The sequence below is a fragment of the Camellia sinensis genome, chromosome 11, assembly GCF_055761805.1.
Source record: "Camellia sinensis isolate YWXY chromosome 11, ASM5576180v1, whole genome shotgun sequence".
Lineage (NCBI taxonomy): Eukaryota > Viridiplantae > Streptophyta > Magnoliopsida > Ericales > Theaceae > Camellia > Camellia sinensis.
Genome location: NC_138971.1, coordinates 172885623 through 172903420, shown reverse-complemented (window position 1 = coordinate 172903420; position 17798 = coordinate 172885623). Strand labels below are relative to the sequence as shown.

At 30.2% G+C, this 17798-nt stretch overlaps 1 protein-coding gene, 2 long non-coding RNA genes and 1 pseudogene across 3 annotated transcripts; 3 read left to right on the top strand and 1 right to left on the bottom strand.

The window, feature by feature from the left end:
* Positions 1-2631: 2631 nt before the first annotated feature.
* LOC114316414 (uncharacterized) lies at positions 2632-3330 on the bottom strand. The gene is made up of 2 exons (XR_003648192.2): positions 2960-3330; positions 2632-2857 (listed from the first exon to the last, which is right to left on the bottom strand). It is a non-coding gene; the product is annotated as an uncharacterized LOC114316414 (long non-coding RNA).
* A 3210-nt stretch (positions 3331-6540) lies between these two features.
* On the top strand, positions 6541-7231 carry LOC114316413 (dirigent protein). Its single transcript, XM_028263071.2, has one exon. The coding sequence runs from the start codon at positions 6579-6581 to the stop codon at positions 7143-7145; it is 567 nt and encodes a 188-aa protein (XP_028118872.2). The 5' UTR covers positions 6541-6578; the 3' UTR covers positions 7146-7231.
* A 381-nt stretch (positions 7232-7612) lies between these two features.
* LOC114316412 (dirigent protein-like) lies at positions 7613-8544 on the top strand (annotated as a pseudogene).
* A 3133-nt stretch (positions 8545-11677) lies between these two features.
* LOC114316411 (uncharacterized) lies at positions 11678-15138 on the top strand. The gene is made up of 3 exons (XR_003648191.2): positions 11678-12866; positions 13311-13358; positions 14850-15138. It is a non-coding gene; the product is annotated as an uncharacterized LOC114316411 (long non-coding RNA).
* The last annotated feature ends 2660 nt before the right edge of the window (positions 15139-17798 follow it).

Sequence of the window (17798 nt, the reverse complement as noted above, 5' to 3'; positions counted from 1 at the left end):
TTTTTATATGTATTTATTTTATAGTTTAATCACACTCATAAATATATGAAATTAAAATAAACTTAGAATCCATGGATAAATTTCGAATACTCCACCACAACTCCATGGATTGTTATTTTATTTGAGTGTTGGTGAAAAAGAGTGTATAAAAAAAAGGTGAGGATTGTGAGATTTATTTGAATGTCTTACGCTTGGCATTGTTATGTTTGTTCTCATGAATAGATGTGGGATTGTGTATACATATATATTGTTGCCTCGTTCTCAAGAGTGATGAGTGCTTTGATTTACGCGCGTACGTATATATTAACCATCCGAGGAGTATGGGTCAAACTCGAGACAATATCCCTGTGTAAGTTTGGTTTCGGAGCAGTGTTAGGTATACGGAAGGCACATGGGATATATGTGTATGTTGAAAGTGAAGGGCCGAAGTGGAGTTAAAGTACAAAGAATTAAATATGAACTTATTGGTATAGTTTGAATTGTTTTTATTTGTACATTTTGAAAAATAGTGAACGATCTTGATAAATTACGAAATTTGGGCAGAGACATGTATACGTAATTCTAGACAACTTCTGTATTTTAACTTTTAACTGAAAAGATCGATTAGAACTTGTAATCGGATGATCTTGGTTACAATAGTTTTATTTATTTTAGCAATGTAGATTTTAGATGCTGTTTTAACCCACGAAATGAGCTCATTTTTATTGATTTTGCATGAACTGAAGTAAACATTATTCTGAACACTTTTCGTGTTTTGAACTTTTTCAAAAAAATTATCTTAGGACTGTTTCTTTTCGTTTCAATTTTAGATTTTTCGATCGAATTCCGTTTAAGTTCTTCTATCAAGTTTTTCTCTTAACCTGTTCAGTTTCTACTAAATCATTCCACGTTACCTTTTAGAAATGTTGATTCACTTTTATTCTTTGAAGTTTGGTCAATTCGAATGATTTAAGTATGGAACGATGCGTTTTTATAATTCTTCAGCAATTTACTTATAATTAAATTATGCTAACTTTTTTTTTTTTTTTTTGGCAGAATGGTGAGTCTTACAAACTTTTTTATACAAGGCTAATCTACCATATTTATTTTTATTTTCATTATTTTTTTATATATTTAATTCATATTTAGTTGTGTATGGATAAAAAACTAAATGCCACTGTATCTCAGGAAACTACCCCTTCATCTCGGTGCAAGTGGAACTATTTGTCTTGTCCCGTAACAAGAATTAAATGTACTTTTGTTTGTGTCTGATGGACACATGGGTGTCAAATCTTGTACTCATAGCAGTATACTTGTATACTGACTCGTTTTCTCTCTTGACATCTTGGGTGCATTCTGTTTGAGCGCAATCGAACTTTCTTTGCAGGATTAGTTGGGACTACGGTGGTGACGAGAAATAATTACGATTGTAGGACATGTCTTTCAGACTTCTTTTGTTTTTTGGAGTTTATGATTGATATTAGTTTATTTATTTATTATTTGTTTATGACTTTAGTATTTTGACAATTTGACATTGTAGGTTATTTTTCAACTTTACATTATTTAAGTTGTTTTGACTAGTTATTACTACTTTAATATTTGAGGTATTGGATAGTTATGAATTTATGATGGATGGTTTGGTTGGTGTTTGTTAATTTTTTTTTATCCCTTGTATTTTTTTGAGTATTGAAATTTACTTAAACCTTATGGTGACGAGAACTTTCCGATTTTGTTTCACCCCTAAGATTTGGATGATGGAATATTGATTGGGGTTTAGTCCTAATTTAATATTTAATTGTCTAAATTTTAAGACGTGACATGATTGTTGTATTTCTTCATGTTTTTGTTCTTGTTTAAGTTCTTGTAACTAGTAACAAGTGACAATATATTCGAATTAATACGATGGCGTTTGGTAACATTTACGTTTTTTGTTTATGTTTACAAAAAAATTGCGAACTGGTTTTTGTTTATTTTTAAAAAAATATAAACTATAAACGCGTTTAGTTTGAACAAAATATTTGAAAATTTTTAAAAATATAAATTAAAAAATATGTTTGTTAAGACCTAAAATATTTATATTTATTTTTTATTATTTTTGACAATAAGATCATACACATTATAATAAGCATCCATAATACCTATGTGGATGCTGTGTGTTTATGATTCATGTTTGATTTTACAAAATTCAAATTAGTTTCAGTATTTTTATTCATTCACTAAAACATGAGCAAGTAATATATATTATATGTAGGTCACTAAGATCTATGAGTTCCTTTGAAGAAGAAGAAGAAGAACTTATAAATAACATGCCCTCTACAATTCTTTATAAAAAACAAAAAAAAAACTTTTTCAGAACCCAAACTTACTCATCCTTTTTTCTTTCTTCTTTTTTTTCTGGTGGTTTTTTTTCTCAATAACTTCACATTTCTAACATTAATCAATCTTAACAGAAAGATTGGAATACTGAATTCATATAGATGTCTATGGTTTCAAGGAAATTACAGCAAAGAAGGTCACGTAATATAGAAGGCTATCTGAAATAAAATTTCTCAAAAAAAAAAAAAAAAAGAAAAGAACAACCCAAGCAACAAACAAACAAAAAAAATGGCTATCTTCATACAAATTGCCAACAACAAACAAAAAAAGAAAAAATGACGAGCATAATATATGTTCTTTAAAAAATATAAAAAAAAAAATTTACAATGGATCTAGAACAGATCTACAAAGAACCATCAACAATATTTATATATAAAAAAAGTAGTTATGTTGTTCAAAAAAAAAAACCGCAAGCTCTATGTGAAACAGAGAGCAAGAGAGAAGAGAGGGAAGAGAGAGAGAGAGACCTGAGATCGATTTAGTTGGGACATTTGCAACGGATCTACAGATTTGCAACAGATTTGTTGTTTAGAGGAAAAAAAAAAAAAAAAAAAACATAGAAGCTTGGTGAAACACAAGGAAGAGAGAGTGGAGAAAGACTGACCTGATCTGCAAGATTTTTGAACATAAAGCAGAGGAAGAAGATGATGTAAGGTTAGATACACTGTTTATATTATCGTCGATTGGGAAATTGAAATGGGCTGCTCCGTAGATTCGAAACATAGTCTCTTGAGTGTCCACTTTGATTTACTGTAGCTCCACTACAGTAAGCTTCCATTTTTGTGTTTAAAAATCAATGTAAACTCATTTTTTGAGTTAACAATTTTTTTTTGTCAAATTTACAAATTGAGAAATATTATTTATAAACCAAACAAGTTTTTATAATAATTTTTAAATTTTTGTAAATATAAATTAAAAACTGAAAACAAAATGATTACCAAACAAGGCCTACATATTTTGTTCTGTTCAATTTCCTCTTCATTTAATTACCTCCAGGGAACTCCTTAATCTGTTTAAGGCAAAAAATTCAATCATAAAATCTGATTTTTATTTGTGTTTACTTGAAATTTATTTAAATTTATCGATCAAATCATTGTCGATTAGACTTAAACTAAATTTTTACGAATAGAGCCCCATAGAAAAATTCTTGATGCCATTTGCATTACTCCCTTCCCTTACTAAAAATTAACAAATTTATCCTTACTATGTATTTCGTGCTTAAAATAATAATAACAAAAATAAAAAATAAAAACTTCAATTGAGCAATGGAATCCAATAAGTACTGTAAATTTAAAAGTTTAGGTGGATATGTGGACAAGAGTTGGCCTACCTAAACCATAAAGTGAAATTAATTTTGATGAAAATACAAGTAGTAGTTGGAAGCTTCTTGTCAAAGTATTCCATCAATTTTGGCAACCACGCTAACGCACAGGACCATTGGGACAACCACACCAATGCATTGGACAATTGGGGCAACCACTTTCCTATGCATGCGTAAAAAGGAAACTGCTTGGACCATTGGGGCAACCACTTTCCTTTGTATGCATGCATGAAAAGGAACCGCTTTGTAATTGATTATATGTCAAAAATACTTAAATATCCTTGCAATAATTGTTATGGGTAATCCATGTAGAGTCTTTTTCTTTTTATTTTTCTTATTTTTCTTATTTTTTTCTTTTTTCTTTTTTAACATCATAATAATTACTATTATGTTAAGAAACATAGTGAGAAGAGGGGAAAAAAAAACGTATGATAAAATATACCTCAAAATATTTGTTATGCGTCAATTTAATAGTTCAAGTTTTAATTTTATTAATTTTGTTTCTAAAATTTTAATTTGACTCATATTATTCCAATTTTAGATGTCCGTTTAAATCATTAAAATTCACATACTGTCCTTACAGTAAATTATACATTCTCTTCACTCTAATCTCCAAAATTTTAATTTTCTCAATTTCAGGACCAAACACTATAATGCTATGTCTTATCTTTTTTTCATTAATATTTATAGAAAAAATTGATAAAATTAAAAAAATTGTAGACCGAATTGACATGAAACGGACACTTCATGGACTATAGGTGTATTAAAAATTTTAGGAATTAAGTTAAACAAAATTAAAATTTGAATAAGTAAGCACGTAATGCATGCTTGACGGACCATATATATTTGTATTTTACCCTACTTCACAATTCAATATTTAACTGGAAATAGGACTTCCCCATTGCATCATTTCAATATAAACAACCTTCTTTTTTTTTTTCTTTTTTTTTTTTGTTTTGTTTTTGTGGTTAGCTCTATGGAAACTATTCATAAGCCAAACAAATACATTGATTCGAAAGGAAAATGTTATCTATCATGAAAATTTATCTAAAATATACGGGGTGAATTATATTAACAGTCCTTATAGTTTGAGATTTGTATTACTTTAGTTCCTGACTTTTTAATTGTGACACATTTGACCTTGCATATTGAATTTTGTTCCAAATAAGGACAATTGAAAATACCATTACTTAATTTTAAGGACAAAATCATCAATTTGATAAAATATAAACTAATTTAACAAAAATAAATATCAAAAAAATTTAAATTTTAAAAATTATTTCTATCCACCAAAGATAAAATTATAGATAAATCTTTTAGACATTTATTTATTTACTTTCTTTACTAAATTAATTTTTATTATGTGTTTGGATGATGATCATATAATGTGTGATTGTTAAGATTTTAATGTATGATCGATATATTTAATATATGAAATGTTTTTAGTTTTAGATTTTTTGATTTAATGGATTAGTTTAATAATGATATCAAAACTGTCGCTATATTTAACTTTTGAAAAAATAGAAACTAATTTAATGAAAATAAAAATAACCACTCATTACATAATTATCATTCAAACACATAATAAAAATTAATTTGGTTAAAAAAATTAGTAAATAAATGTCTAATAGATTTATTAATTTTATATAATTTTATCTTTAGTAGATAAAATAATTTTTAAAAATTCAAAATTATTTTTTAAGATTATTTTTATCAAATTAATTTATATTTTATTAAATTGACTATTTTTTCCTTAAAATTAAGAAATGATATGTTCAATTGTCCTTATTTAAAATAACATTTAAAATTTAAAATCAAATATGTCACAATTAAAAAATTAAGAACTAAAATAATACAAATTTTAAATTATAAATATTGTTACTATAATTCGTCATTTTAAAAAAATATATAATAATAGTGGATGTGAAAAGTTGTGTAACTACTTTTTTTTTTTTTTTTTTTTGGTACAACAGAATTAAAACAACAAAGAGGAACTAAGTCCTCATCCTACCCAAGCCTATCATATCAGCAACAAGCAACTCTCTTAACCCAACTGGTGGATCATTCATCACCAGTATTTCTTCATGTTGATTGGCTCGCATTTTTGCCAAAAAATCAACACAAAAATTGCCTTCTTTCCATACATGTTGCACAGAGCAATCACACACTCTGAGAAGAATCTGGACATCCTCCACTAGGTTCTTGAAAGGGCATCTATCCCCTGACTCTTCTCGTAACAATTGCACTACCTATTCGGCATCGGTCTCGATCATGACTAACATGAGCTCCTATCCAACCAGTCAGTTTGGTACCCCCTCATACATATATGGGACCCCAAAAAAATTGCTACATTAAATATTAGTCTTAAACTTTACGCTAACCCAAAAAAAGAAAAAAAAAAAGAAAAATAAAGAGTTGGAAATACCAAATAAACCCTTAATTCATACTCTCTTTGGGGATGAATCCATACTCCCAAAATGATTCTGTCTCTATATATGTGTGGAACTCACTTGTATATATATATAAAGTTCACATCATAAATAGTCTAAATTTGTGAAGAGTTTTGGAGAAATTTTGTGAGGTGAAGATCTCAATCATTACTCATTCATTTTACAAGTCATAAAAAAAAATTTTGAATAATGATAGAGATTCTAAAAATTTTACCAAATATATTATATAAGTATAGGACTTATATCATGTGAGCTATATGTAAATCTCAATATTTAAAAAAAAAAAAAAATTGATATAACTTTTAGGATATATATCTAAAATTTTTGGGGGAAAAAAAAAAATCCGTACAAGCCAAGCCTTATAGGACCCTATTGAAAAAGAACACTTTGAAAATCCTTATATAAAGAGATTGATAATACCAACCTCAACCCTCCTCACCTCACAGGTACTAATGGCAGCTTCTAAAACTTCAATTTCATCTCTCTTTCTCCTTTTTTTACTCCTGGCTAGATCCTCAGCTTCCCTGAGTAGGACTCACCGTGCTCACCACCCTTGTAAAACCATGATATTTTACTTCCATGACATCATTTACAATGGCAAGAATTCAAAGAATGCCACTTCAGCCATTGTAGGGGCCCCGGCTTGGGGGAACTTGACCATATTGGCAGGGCAAAACCATTTTGGCAACTTGGTTGTGTTCGATGATCCCATTACACTAGACAATAGTCTACACTCAACCCCAGTAGGTCGTGCACAAGGCTTCTACATTTATGACAAGAAGGATATTTTCACCGCGTGGCTTGGGTTTTCCTTCGTTTTCAACTCAACCGAACATAAGGGGAGTATTAACTTTGCAGGAGCCGATCCATTGATGAACAAGACTAGGGATATCTCAGTGGTTGGTGGCACAGGTGACTTCTTCATGGCTAGAGGGGTTGCCACTTTGATGACCGATGCGTTTGAGGGGGAAGTGTATTTCAGGCTTCGAGTTGATATCAATTTGTATGAGTGCTGGTAACAAGCAGTGCCGATAGCATTGTACTCATCCTGGTGGAGTGTAGTTTTTTTTTCTATGAAAGATTTAAATAAAGTTTTTTTGTGGCTTATCATTGTGTTACCTCTGTTCCAAGTTTTTCTTGTTTGTTCACTAATCTACAATTGAAAATATTTTGACTTGATTTGCAGATTAATGTCTTCAAGAAAGTGTTTTTTTTTTTTTTTTTGGGGGGGGGGGGGGGGGGGCGGGGTATAAACATAGTTCCCATAGAGGGTAATTGCTTCTATTTAAAAATTTTGGTAGCCCTCACAAATGGGGTTCCCAACTCTTTACTCTGACTACCACTATTTATTTATATATTTAAATATGGGCTGCAAACTATGATGTGATTTGGACTTTTGGGATAAGTTAGTATTAATTTGCCAGCTGAGTTAGAAAGACTTCATTATTTTCATTTTCAATTTTCTCCCTCCTGCCTCTTGGAGATAATGAAGATCAAACTCAAATCCTTTGATCAAGCAATCTCTGCAAATCATCAAGTATTTCACTACTCTGATTAATTAAATCTCTTAACCTCAAATTGTTTTATAATTAATGAAGTTAGTTGTAAGCACATAGTCTATCTATATTTTATCATTAATTTCACAATTAGCAACCATATATATATGTATATATATATTAAGAAGATTAAATCATAGCATATACAAACTAGTTTGCCAGTTATCTCAATCCTTAACCAACCAACCAAAAATGAGCTCTAAAAAACTCAGTTCAACTCTCTTCCTCCTCCTCTTTCGTTTTGCAACCACCATTCTCACACACCGCCACAAAATCCACCCTTGCCTCGCCGCCCCTGTAAACAAATGACATTCTACTTCCACGACATCCATTACAACAGCGACAACTTCAAAAACCATAGTAGGTGCACCTGCGTGGGGCAACCTAACTCACGTGGCAGGGTTCAACCATTTTGGTGACTTGGTTGTGTTCGATGACCCCATCACTTTAGACAACAATTTGCATTCGCCCCCAATTGGGCGAGCACAAGGATTTTATTTCTATGACATGAAAAACACTTTTAATGCTTGGATTCTGTTTTCGTTTGTTTTCAACTCAACTGAGCATAAGGGGACAATGAACTTTGCCGGTGCTGATCCAATTATGGCGAAGACTAGGGATGTGTCGGTGATTGGTGGCACCGGTGATTTCTTCATGGCAAGAATATAGCTACTGTGAGCACTGATGCATTTGAAGGAGATGGTTATTTTCGGCTTCGGGTTGATGTGAAATTGTATGAATGCTGGAAATGAGTTTTTGGTTATTATTATTGCTGTTCTTTTCTTTTGTGAATCAAGGTTGTTATTGTGTTTCAAATTTCAAATAGTTTCATTAATGAATTTGACATTTTATTTTATTTTATTTGTACGGTTTACATCCCCTTCTCATGGATTTTACATGACGGCCCTTTTTTTTTTCTTTTTTTTTTTTTTTGGCTGGGGCTAGGATTACATTTTTATGGTTGGGCACGTCATGGCAATTTTAAAAATGTCAAATTCATTGAAATTCTTTTAAGCACAACAATTCTTAATTCAAAAAAAAAAAATTAATGGTTGGCCACATCATGTCAAATTTTTTTTAAAAAAAAAAAAAAAAAAATTGAAGCACTATGTAACAATGAGTAATTTATGACAAAAGTCATTAAATTTTACCTATTTTTTCAATTACGCATACAAACTAAATTTTGTTCAATTAAACCTTCTAATTTTTCAATTTTTTTTTATTTTGTTATTATTTTGTAGTTAAACACAACGGTCTTGTTTTTTTTTTTTTTTTAAACCTTTAGATTATAGTAATTATTTTAAAAAAAATTTAAAATTATTTTTGTCTCGTAAAATATAATCAAAAACTTGACCAAACAAAGTTGTCATACAATAATAGTTGAAGGTAAGGGGTGGACATGTCGGGTCGGGTCAGATCGAACTAACACTATATAATAACTTAATAAGGAATTTTGTGTCTATCTAAGACCGGCCCGGTCCTAACATCGGACCTCTACATCTGTCCAAGCCCGACCTAAAAAATAATTATAAATCACAAACTCATCCTCTGGCTATATATTAAAAATCTTTAAAATATTTCATAATTAAATTCAGTCACACATTATATTTCTTAAATAAATATATTAACATCATTATAAATTGAATAATTTCTTAAATAAATTCAATCACAAATCATCACAAATATGAGTTTTAATAAAATCAATAAAGATAAAATCTACATTCTAACAAAAAATATATATTAATTTATTATAATTAATTAATTAATTTAATAATGGGTTGGGCTGGCTAGATTGAAAATATAAATCTCAAATCCAACCCATTAATATATCAGACTGAAAATGTTAACTCTGTTTGGTTTAATGGACTAAAACAACTTTTTCAAGCTCTAAAAAAATAAGATTGGGTCTGGCAGACTGAGCGGACCAATGGGCCCATGTCTACCTAGTTGAAGGATAGTTTGTTAAAATCAATTATAAATTTATTTTTCTAATCTTAAAACAAACAAACAAACAAACAAAATCATAGAATTTTGCATTTTCCTATGACGAAATTATCAAAAGTGGCAAATTAGACTAATTTAATTTAAAAAGTTTGAGGGATTATTCAAGCTAAATTTTTTAATTTTAATTTCGTGGTTTGCAATTTTGTCGCAATTCTCGCTTCAGCCCCCAAACTTCGAAGCTCTGTAATCTCAATCCGAGTCTCTTTCTCTCAAGCTATCTTCAATTCTTCACTTCTCTAGTCGAATTGTTCAGGTTTATTTTGTTTCATTTATTGTTTCTTCTTGCAAATTTCTGCTGAATTTAGTATTTTAGAAGTGTAACTGTGAGACCCAGAAGCCAAATTGTTTGTTTTGACATTGTTGAAATGTAAAATGATGTAGCAGTCCAAAAAACATCTAGGGTTTGCTTTTGTTAATTGTTCTCAAATTGTTATATTCAAAACAACAAATCAACAACTTTTGAGGGCTGTTTTATACCAACATGTAGTGATTATGCATTTGGTAAAGAAAACATTAGAATAGAAATGTTAATACTGGCCAAGTTTGGTTGGGATGAAAGCGGTGGAAAGTGACAGAAATGGGAAAAACATTTTTTATTTTTTTTTATTTTTAGGTTGTTTAGCATGAAAGTGGTAGAAAGTACAATAAAGTTAATTTTATTATTAAGCATGTAAGAAAAATAAAAAAAGGGACCAAATTGGCTATATTTAGTCTACTTTTTAACAAAAATTGGTCTGTACGGTTTTAAATTTGATTTTTTTTTATTTTCGGTTCAGTATCGGTTCAAGCACCTTATGCACAAAACTAAACCAAAACCAATCGTTTCAACATATATTATATTTATAATCTAATAATATAATGATATTGATAGGTATAATAAATTATAAACTTTAATTAATTAACATTATCATCTTTATAACCTAAGTTTGTAAACTCTTATTATATATAATCTTAATTCTAATTCATTATTCTTGAAATTTTAAAAAAAAAATATTATTCTTATTTTTGTTAATTTAGGAATTGAAAAGTGTTTATTAAATGGATAAATTGGATATATTTGAAATGGTAGGCAAATAACTAAGGAAAATGTCTCGTAGCTCAAATTTTGTGGCTCAAAAGTGGCTCAAATGGCCAAAACGACGTCGTTTTGGCAATTTTTATGTTGTTCTGTACTCAAAACGACGTCGTTTTGGCCATTTGAGCCACTTTTGAGCCACAAAATTTGAGCTACGTAGCATTGCCGAATAACTAATTTAATGTTTTTATATAAATTAGTGATTATATTTAAAAGTAGCTCAAATTTGAAAGATCTTAAACCGATTAAATTGCACCAAACCAAACATTTCAATCGGTTCGATTTGGTGTGATTTGATTAAAGAAGCCGCCTGTATCGGTATTTAAAATAATAAAACTGACATTATCGGGTTGATATAATTTTTTATTTAAATACCGACCATACCGAATCGATGACATCCCTTATACAACTCCTGATAGCATGATCAGTAAGTTTCTAATTTCTTGCCAAAAAAAAAAAACAAGAAAACCCAAGATGCAAGAAAGTGACTTTTTTAGTCAAAAAGTCACTAAAAAAACTAAAAAGCTAACAACTCATACAAAAAAGTCAAAGATTACCTTTTCTTTCTACTTTTTGTACATCTTTTCGTAAAAAGTTAAAAAATCATCCCAAACATACTAATTTTTTTTACATCACATTTTAACTAAAAAATCAAAAAAATTACTAAAAAAACATGTTCCCAGACGAGGCCTTAGGATTAGAATTCCTTTTTTCGTTCTCTATTGAATACTGATTTGTCAGACCCTTGTTGGCATGACACCTTTGTCCAACAAGAGTTTGGATGGCTGCGTAAACCTTTTAGAATATGCTGAAGAATCAGCATATTATCTTCTTTGTTTTAGTTGCCGCGGTTTTCCTCACACAAACACAAAGTCAATCACTTAAATATAAATAAGTTCAAATTATTGATTCGCATGTAGACAGAGATATACCTATGTTCCCATGTCTATAATTTAATTTGCAGTTTTTGTGTCCATGTTGATATGCGGCCTTTGGATCCATCTCCAAGAATTATCACTTTATTCTACAGTATTTAGTTGGTTCATAATAAGAATGACTTGCTGCACATAAAAGAAACTATATTTTGCAGGCATGAAGTTTACAAGCTTCACTTTCTATTTACTATGCTACTTAATCTTGAACTTTTATGTTATTATTGTTAAGCCCTATGTTGTGATAAATTGATCTTTGCGACAAAAGGTGTGTAGTCAACAACAGCTGTAGAGTTGACTGGGAACCAATTTAAAGAACTAAATTCACATTTTTAATTTGGTTACATGCATTAAAGAAATCGAGTTAATGCTTATATTCAATTAAAAAGATTGATGTCACTTCCTTAATTTATGAGATGTCCTTGGATTTACTTTTCCTCTGGTTTCCTTTTCACACAATGTTTCCCAGTGAGTTGCAGTTTCAGAATTTTCAGGAAATGGTGCTGGGATTTTGGCCTCTGCTAGCACAGTCGTTAGCACCTTCCTGCTTGTCTTTATTGCTGAAAGGGGTGACAAATAATTTTTCTCTACAATAGGTCACTGGTTAAGCAGGAAAAATCCTGCATTTTATTTGTTTGCAGACTTGAATGGATGCAAATTACATATGACAGTTTGTGCAAGACAATCATTTAGCCTTTGTCGTATTCATAAATATTCAAGTCAAATGTGTTGTGCTGCTGTATGATGGCTAAATTTCTTAGATGAGATCAAAGATGAATTTGTTAAAACTGGTAACAATTGAAGCCACATTTTGAACTCCTCTTGGAGAGAATGTTTGAAGTCCATTCGATTTGTTCTCTACTGTCCATTGAGGGAAAAATCTATCCATGTTATTGGAAACATATAAATCATAAAAAACTTGTGTTATGATCGGATGTTGTAGTTGGATTGGTTGAATGGGTTGTTTCCTCTGGCCCCTGATAAAGAAAGATCTAGAAACTTTTAATTTTTAATTTTTATTTTTATTCTTACTTAAATTTTCATATTGTAATATGCAGGTCTAAATCTCCCTATGCTAACATAACTTGCTCTTCTTATTCAGCACTTGCTGCCCCTTCTTCACCTCTTGGAATCATTGGGGGAGCACTAGCTGGTCACAGAGTTGCAACTTTGGTAACTTCTAAACTTCAAGAAAAATTTAAACTCATCTTTGCATCAGCAACACAGCAAGTTCCTTTCATAACTGAAAAATCAACTTGCAGAATTTTTTGGCGAAGAAGCAGAAATACTTTAGTTTTGAAACATGCTTTTGGGTCTGGAAGATAAAACAGTGATTTGGCAACATGTGCAAATTACAAGTTTTTGGTTAAAGAAATAAAATACATGTTTTTCTCTTAATTTTACGATTTCAGTGACTTTAGTGGCCTGCGATTAGGCTATGTTGGCAAAGTTTAATAATGACAGTCTAAATATAATTGACCATATATAGTTCAAAATTTTAAGTTTTGTCAGACTTGGTAATCTGATTATTTAGTTATCATTCTTTTTTTTTTTGAGGTTTCAACGAGCTGATGTTTACATTGATAGAGCTGATCCATTAAAAATTGTTTCATGCAGCTGGCTGTTTTGGGAGGTTCTTTACTGGGGACATTCTTATCTGAGAAGGTCAGATTTTCTCATTTGTCAGCCAAAAAACATCCTTAAAATATAGTAGTTTTGCCCAAACACATAAAACACTTGGTCATTATTACTCAGTCCTCTCTTGTTCTTAGTTGCAAGAAAGAAGTATGCAAATCAGATGGCAGCTGAAACATTGAGTTGCAGTCTCACAAAATGAGACACACATCATTATCAAATGTAACATAATTATCCTTTCGGCTTGATTATTTATCATTGTGGGTATATCATATTCTACCCGGATTGTGTTTATGCCCCGTTTGCAACCTGCACGACCTGATTAATCTGTTAGGTCTGAACCGTTTCTTGCTGTATTCTGATCTTAGTATATATTATCTGTTATTATGGGGATTAGGGGTATGAGATTGGAGTGAGTCCTTCTTACAAACAGCTTTGAGAGTGAGGCAGCTGCTCCTGACACCCTCATTCTTTGCTTGTGGACTTAGGCTTATAGATGAACTACGTGTATCTCATTTTCGTTTGTTCTATCATAACACTTGTGTATTATTTTCAGTTGCTTTTAAAGAACAAGTAACTAAGAGCTTTTTTATTTTTTTGAACATCAGAATCCAAGAACTTAGAACATAACTGTGTTTGTTTCGGAAAAAAAAAACATTTTTCAAAAAATTCTATGTTTGGTTGTGATGTTAAAACGAATGTGCTAGCGGTTCTATTAGTGGTGGTGGTGGGTGGTCTTGCTAAGACTTTAGTATGGAAAATTCAAATTTGAAAAATGTTTTCCACCAAAGAAGCTTGTTTTCCGTTGATCACGAAACTCATTTTCCGATACCAAACATCAAAAAATGTTTTCTGGGGGAAAAAAAAAATTGCTTAAAAAACAGAGCATAAGACTTGGTATTAGAACATTGTTAGTGGCAAATATGATCTGCCTACCCATATTCTTTCATTCCTGTCCTCGTACTTCAATTATATTATCTCCAAAATTCTTGTCAAATCTTCTTGTCTCTTTCACCTTAGGAACTTTGTACCCTTTCTCTACCTATAGACACCCACCCCCCCCCCCCCCCCCCCCCCAAAAAAAAAAAAATAAAAAATAAAAAATATTCATTTTGGAATTAAAACTCAAGAAATGAATGTTTAGAATAACAGGTTTGAAATAACTAATGTTGGAAATGAAAAGAAACCACTTACCTGGTACATAGAATCCAGTCAGGAGATTATTCTTTGGTATATAATTTATGGTTCACTGAACCTAACTATCCTCTACTTATATAGGAGATATTGGTGGGTCAACAGCAGTACAATAATGTCATGTAATCTAGGTTAAAAAAAAAAAAAAACCTTTATGCAATGGGATATGACCAGGTTGAACATCAAAGCTCAATATGCATTTTCCTCTGCTACAATATGCCATATAGTTAAAAGTGTTTAATGTTTCCAAAAAGTTAGCCTTATAGTGTAATAATATATGTCTTTATTGCTAGACAATTTTAAGTCTTGAATTGTTGGTTTGTGCAGGTTATATTGCCTACATTGGAGGTGCCTTTGCAGCTGTGACACTGATAGAGATGGTGAGTTGAGGACATCCTCAATTCTGCTGTTAGATCTTCAAATTTGCGAGCATCTATAAATTTGTTGAACCATCATTGACTTCCATGGATTCAAATAAGATCAGAAAATTGCATCAGAAAGTCGGTTTTCTCCTCGAGCTACAGATAGTATTGTATAGATAGTACGGAAATTTAGCCAAAACTCTTCCATTAGACCCTTATTTGGTGAAAATGACAACTTAATTTATTTTATTTCATATACCCCTAAAGAGAAAACACATAATTGAGTAAATAACATATTACTGTTATTGTTTATATCAATTTCGATGGTAATATTTTATTTTATTTTCAGAATTTCGTAGTTAATATGGATTTTATTTGATAGATATTGATGAAAGATTTTAAAAATACTAATTTTATTAAAAACCGACATCTACATCAAAAGTTATATTATTTTAAAATTTAATTTTTTGATAATAATGGTATGTGTTAGACTTTTCAAAGAAAACTTTTTATATGTGTCCTTAGAGCATCTCCAATGCACTAGGCATATAATACTTGTTAGTTAAATTGCCTAGTGTGATTCACTTTTTTCAATTCCAATGCACTAGGCATATGATTAGGCATTTTGGCTCAACTCATATTCACTAGCTACATGTAGCTAGCCTTCAACGCTAGGCATAATGTATTAAATCATTAGGATCATTTCCCTCCATCTTTGTTGTTGACGTGGCATTCTATAAAATTAATAATATTTGAATAAATAGCTAAAATAAAGAGTATGGTTGGAGTAAAAACATAAAACAGTTGATAGGTAAAATAAAATATATATACTTTATAGTAATATTTAGATAGGTAAAATGCGTACTACCATTAAAGATGCTCTTAATGTATTAAAATTTTATTATGAGAAAGTTTTGGTCAAATCTCCCTAGATCGTATAGATATGAATGCCGGGCTAGGGTAGATTAGTGATCCTTTGCTCCAACTTTTTTTTTCTTAGTTTGAGTTATGTTATGTTTGAGGAGTGCACTCAATCACATTGACAGGAATGGTACTAGTAAAGCATCTTTATTTCACCATTTTATTTTTGTGTCACTAATTAAAAAAGTGATGGGTTGTTTATTCATTACATGCCCGGGGAGTCGGGCCTTGTTTGTTTGTATTCTCGTTTTTCGTTTCTTGTATTAAATTTTCAAAAAACACATAAAATTTTTAAAAAATTATTTTTGAAAATTCAGAATCCAATTTTGTACAAAAAAAAATTTAAAAAAAAAAACGATATAAAAAGGGCAAATGTTTTCAACTTTTATTTTATTTTTTAATAAATACATGAGAAATAAAAACACAGTTAAACATGCACTCATCTATCCTAAAAACTAGAAACAAACATTTTCGGCTAGGAATTGTGAAACATATATACCAAAAATTTTCACCATTCTTTGATTGGAAAGATAAACTAAAATATCAAAGAGCATTGATGTTTACACTTGTAGGGTTGAGTGGAGAGGGAGGGAGAGAGGTGGCAAATATTTTTTTACTGACGTGGCACACCACAGCCCATCCATCACCACATTTGAAGAGAGAATCAACAAAAAGTGTGTAATGCAAAAGATGGGGTTTGTATGAGGCACACCATTCCCACTCTTCCCTTTCTCATTCTCCCTTCCTTTTTCCTTTGCTCCATCGCCAACGGCAGCCCCCCAAATTCTCTGTTTGGTTCTGATTTTTCCAGTACAATTTGCAAAATTTTGAGTTTTTTTTTTTTTTTTTCATGTTTCATTATTTTTAGTAAATTTTTTTTTTTTCATTTTCATTTTTTAAGTGTATCTAACTTAGATACACGCACGAAAAAAATTATTTCAATAAATGATAAAGATATACAAAAATTTAGTAAATTTTTGTATTTTTTTTTTATAGATTTCTTTATAAATACTTTACTTTTTAGGTGTTGGTAAGTTAGATGTATTTAGACAGCATAATTGGTTCAGTGGTCTATGTAATCAGAAGTTCAGAGTTTGAGTCAATGAAGTGAAGCGACGTGACGTGACTGCGGCCCTTTTATTGTACTCTAACTTATTAACCAGTTAACACCTTATCATTTGTAAAAAACAAAGGAAAAAAAAAAGTTGAGTGTATTTAAAAAATTAAAAATAAAAATATTAAAGCATGAAAATCTAAAAAAATATTAGCAGAGGGACGTCATACAGATGTGCAGTTGTAATGGACCTCATTAAGATTAAAATTCATTAATATAACTGTTCTTGGTTTACCCAAAAAAGAAAAAAGTCATATACAATAATAAAGGTTAAAATTGATTGCACTGATATTAGTATGCTATTGAATTGGAATCACCATGGATGCCGCAAAGTTTTACTTGTTTTGTCAAAAAAAAGCTTCTCATTAGGGTTAGTGTTTCACTAGGATTGTTGTGGAAAGTGATTTGTATGCATTAATGATTAGAGGTACAAAGTAGAAGACTTTTTAATTAATTTTGAATTGTGTCAAGAATATATAAATATTTCATAGAATAAAACACCTATGAGAAACAAAATATCAGAATATACATGTAATTGAGAAATATGATCTTTTACTTATTTTCAAGAAAATAAAATAAAATTTTAGTTGTTGGAATATAATGTTTAATTGGACTCTATTATGCTTACATAAAAAGTTGGGATGTGCAAATTAGTCATATACATAATTGATAATTAGTATTTTAATTCTCAATACATGCTCTATTTTTTTATTAATAAAATATGAACTATAAGCCACAAAGTTAGCTTATCACCAAGGCAAAATGTTGGTATTATTCTCTTGCACATGTTAAATACATTGCTCATTAAAGTCAGTATATATTATTATTCACCCCCTCACATATTTTTTTAAATATGAAAATTGCATTATTGTTATAGGA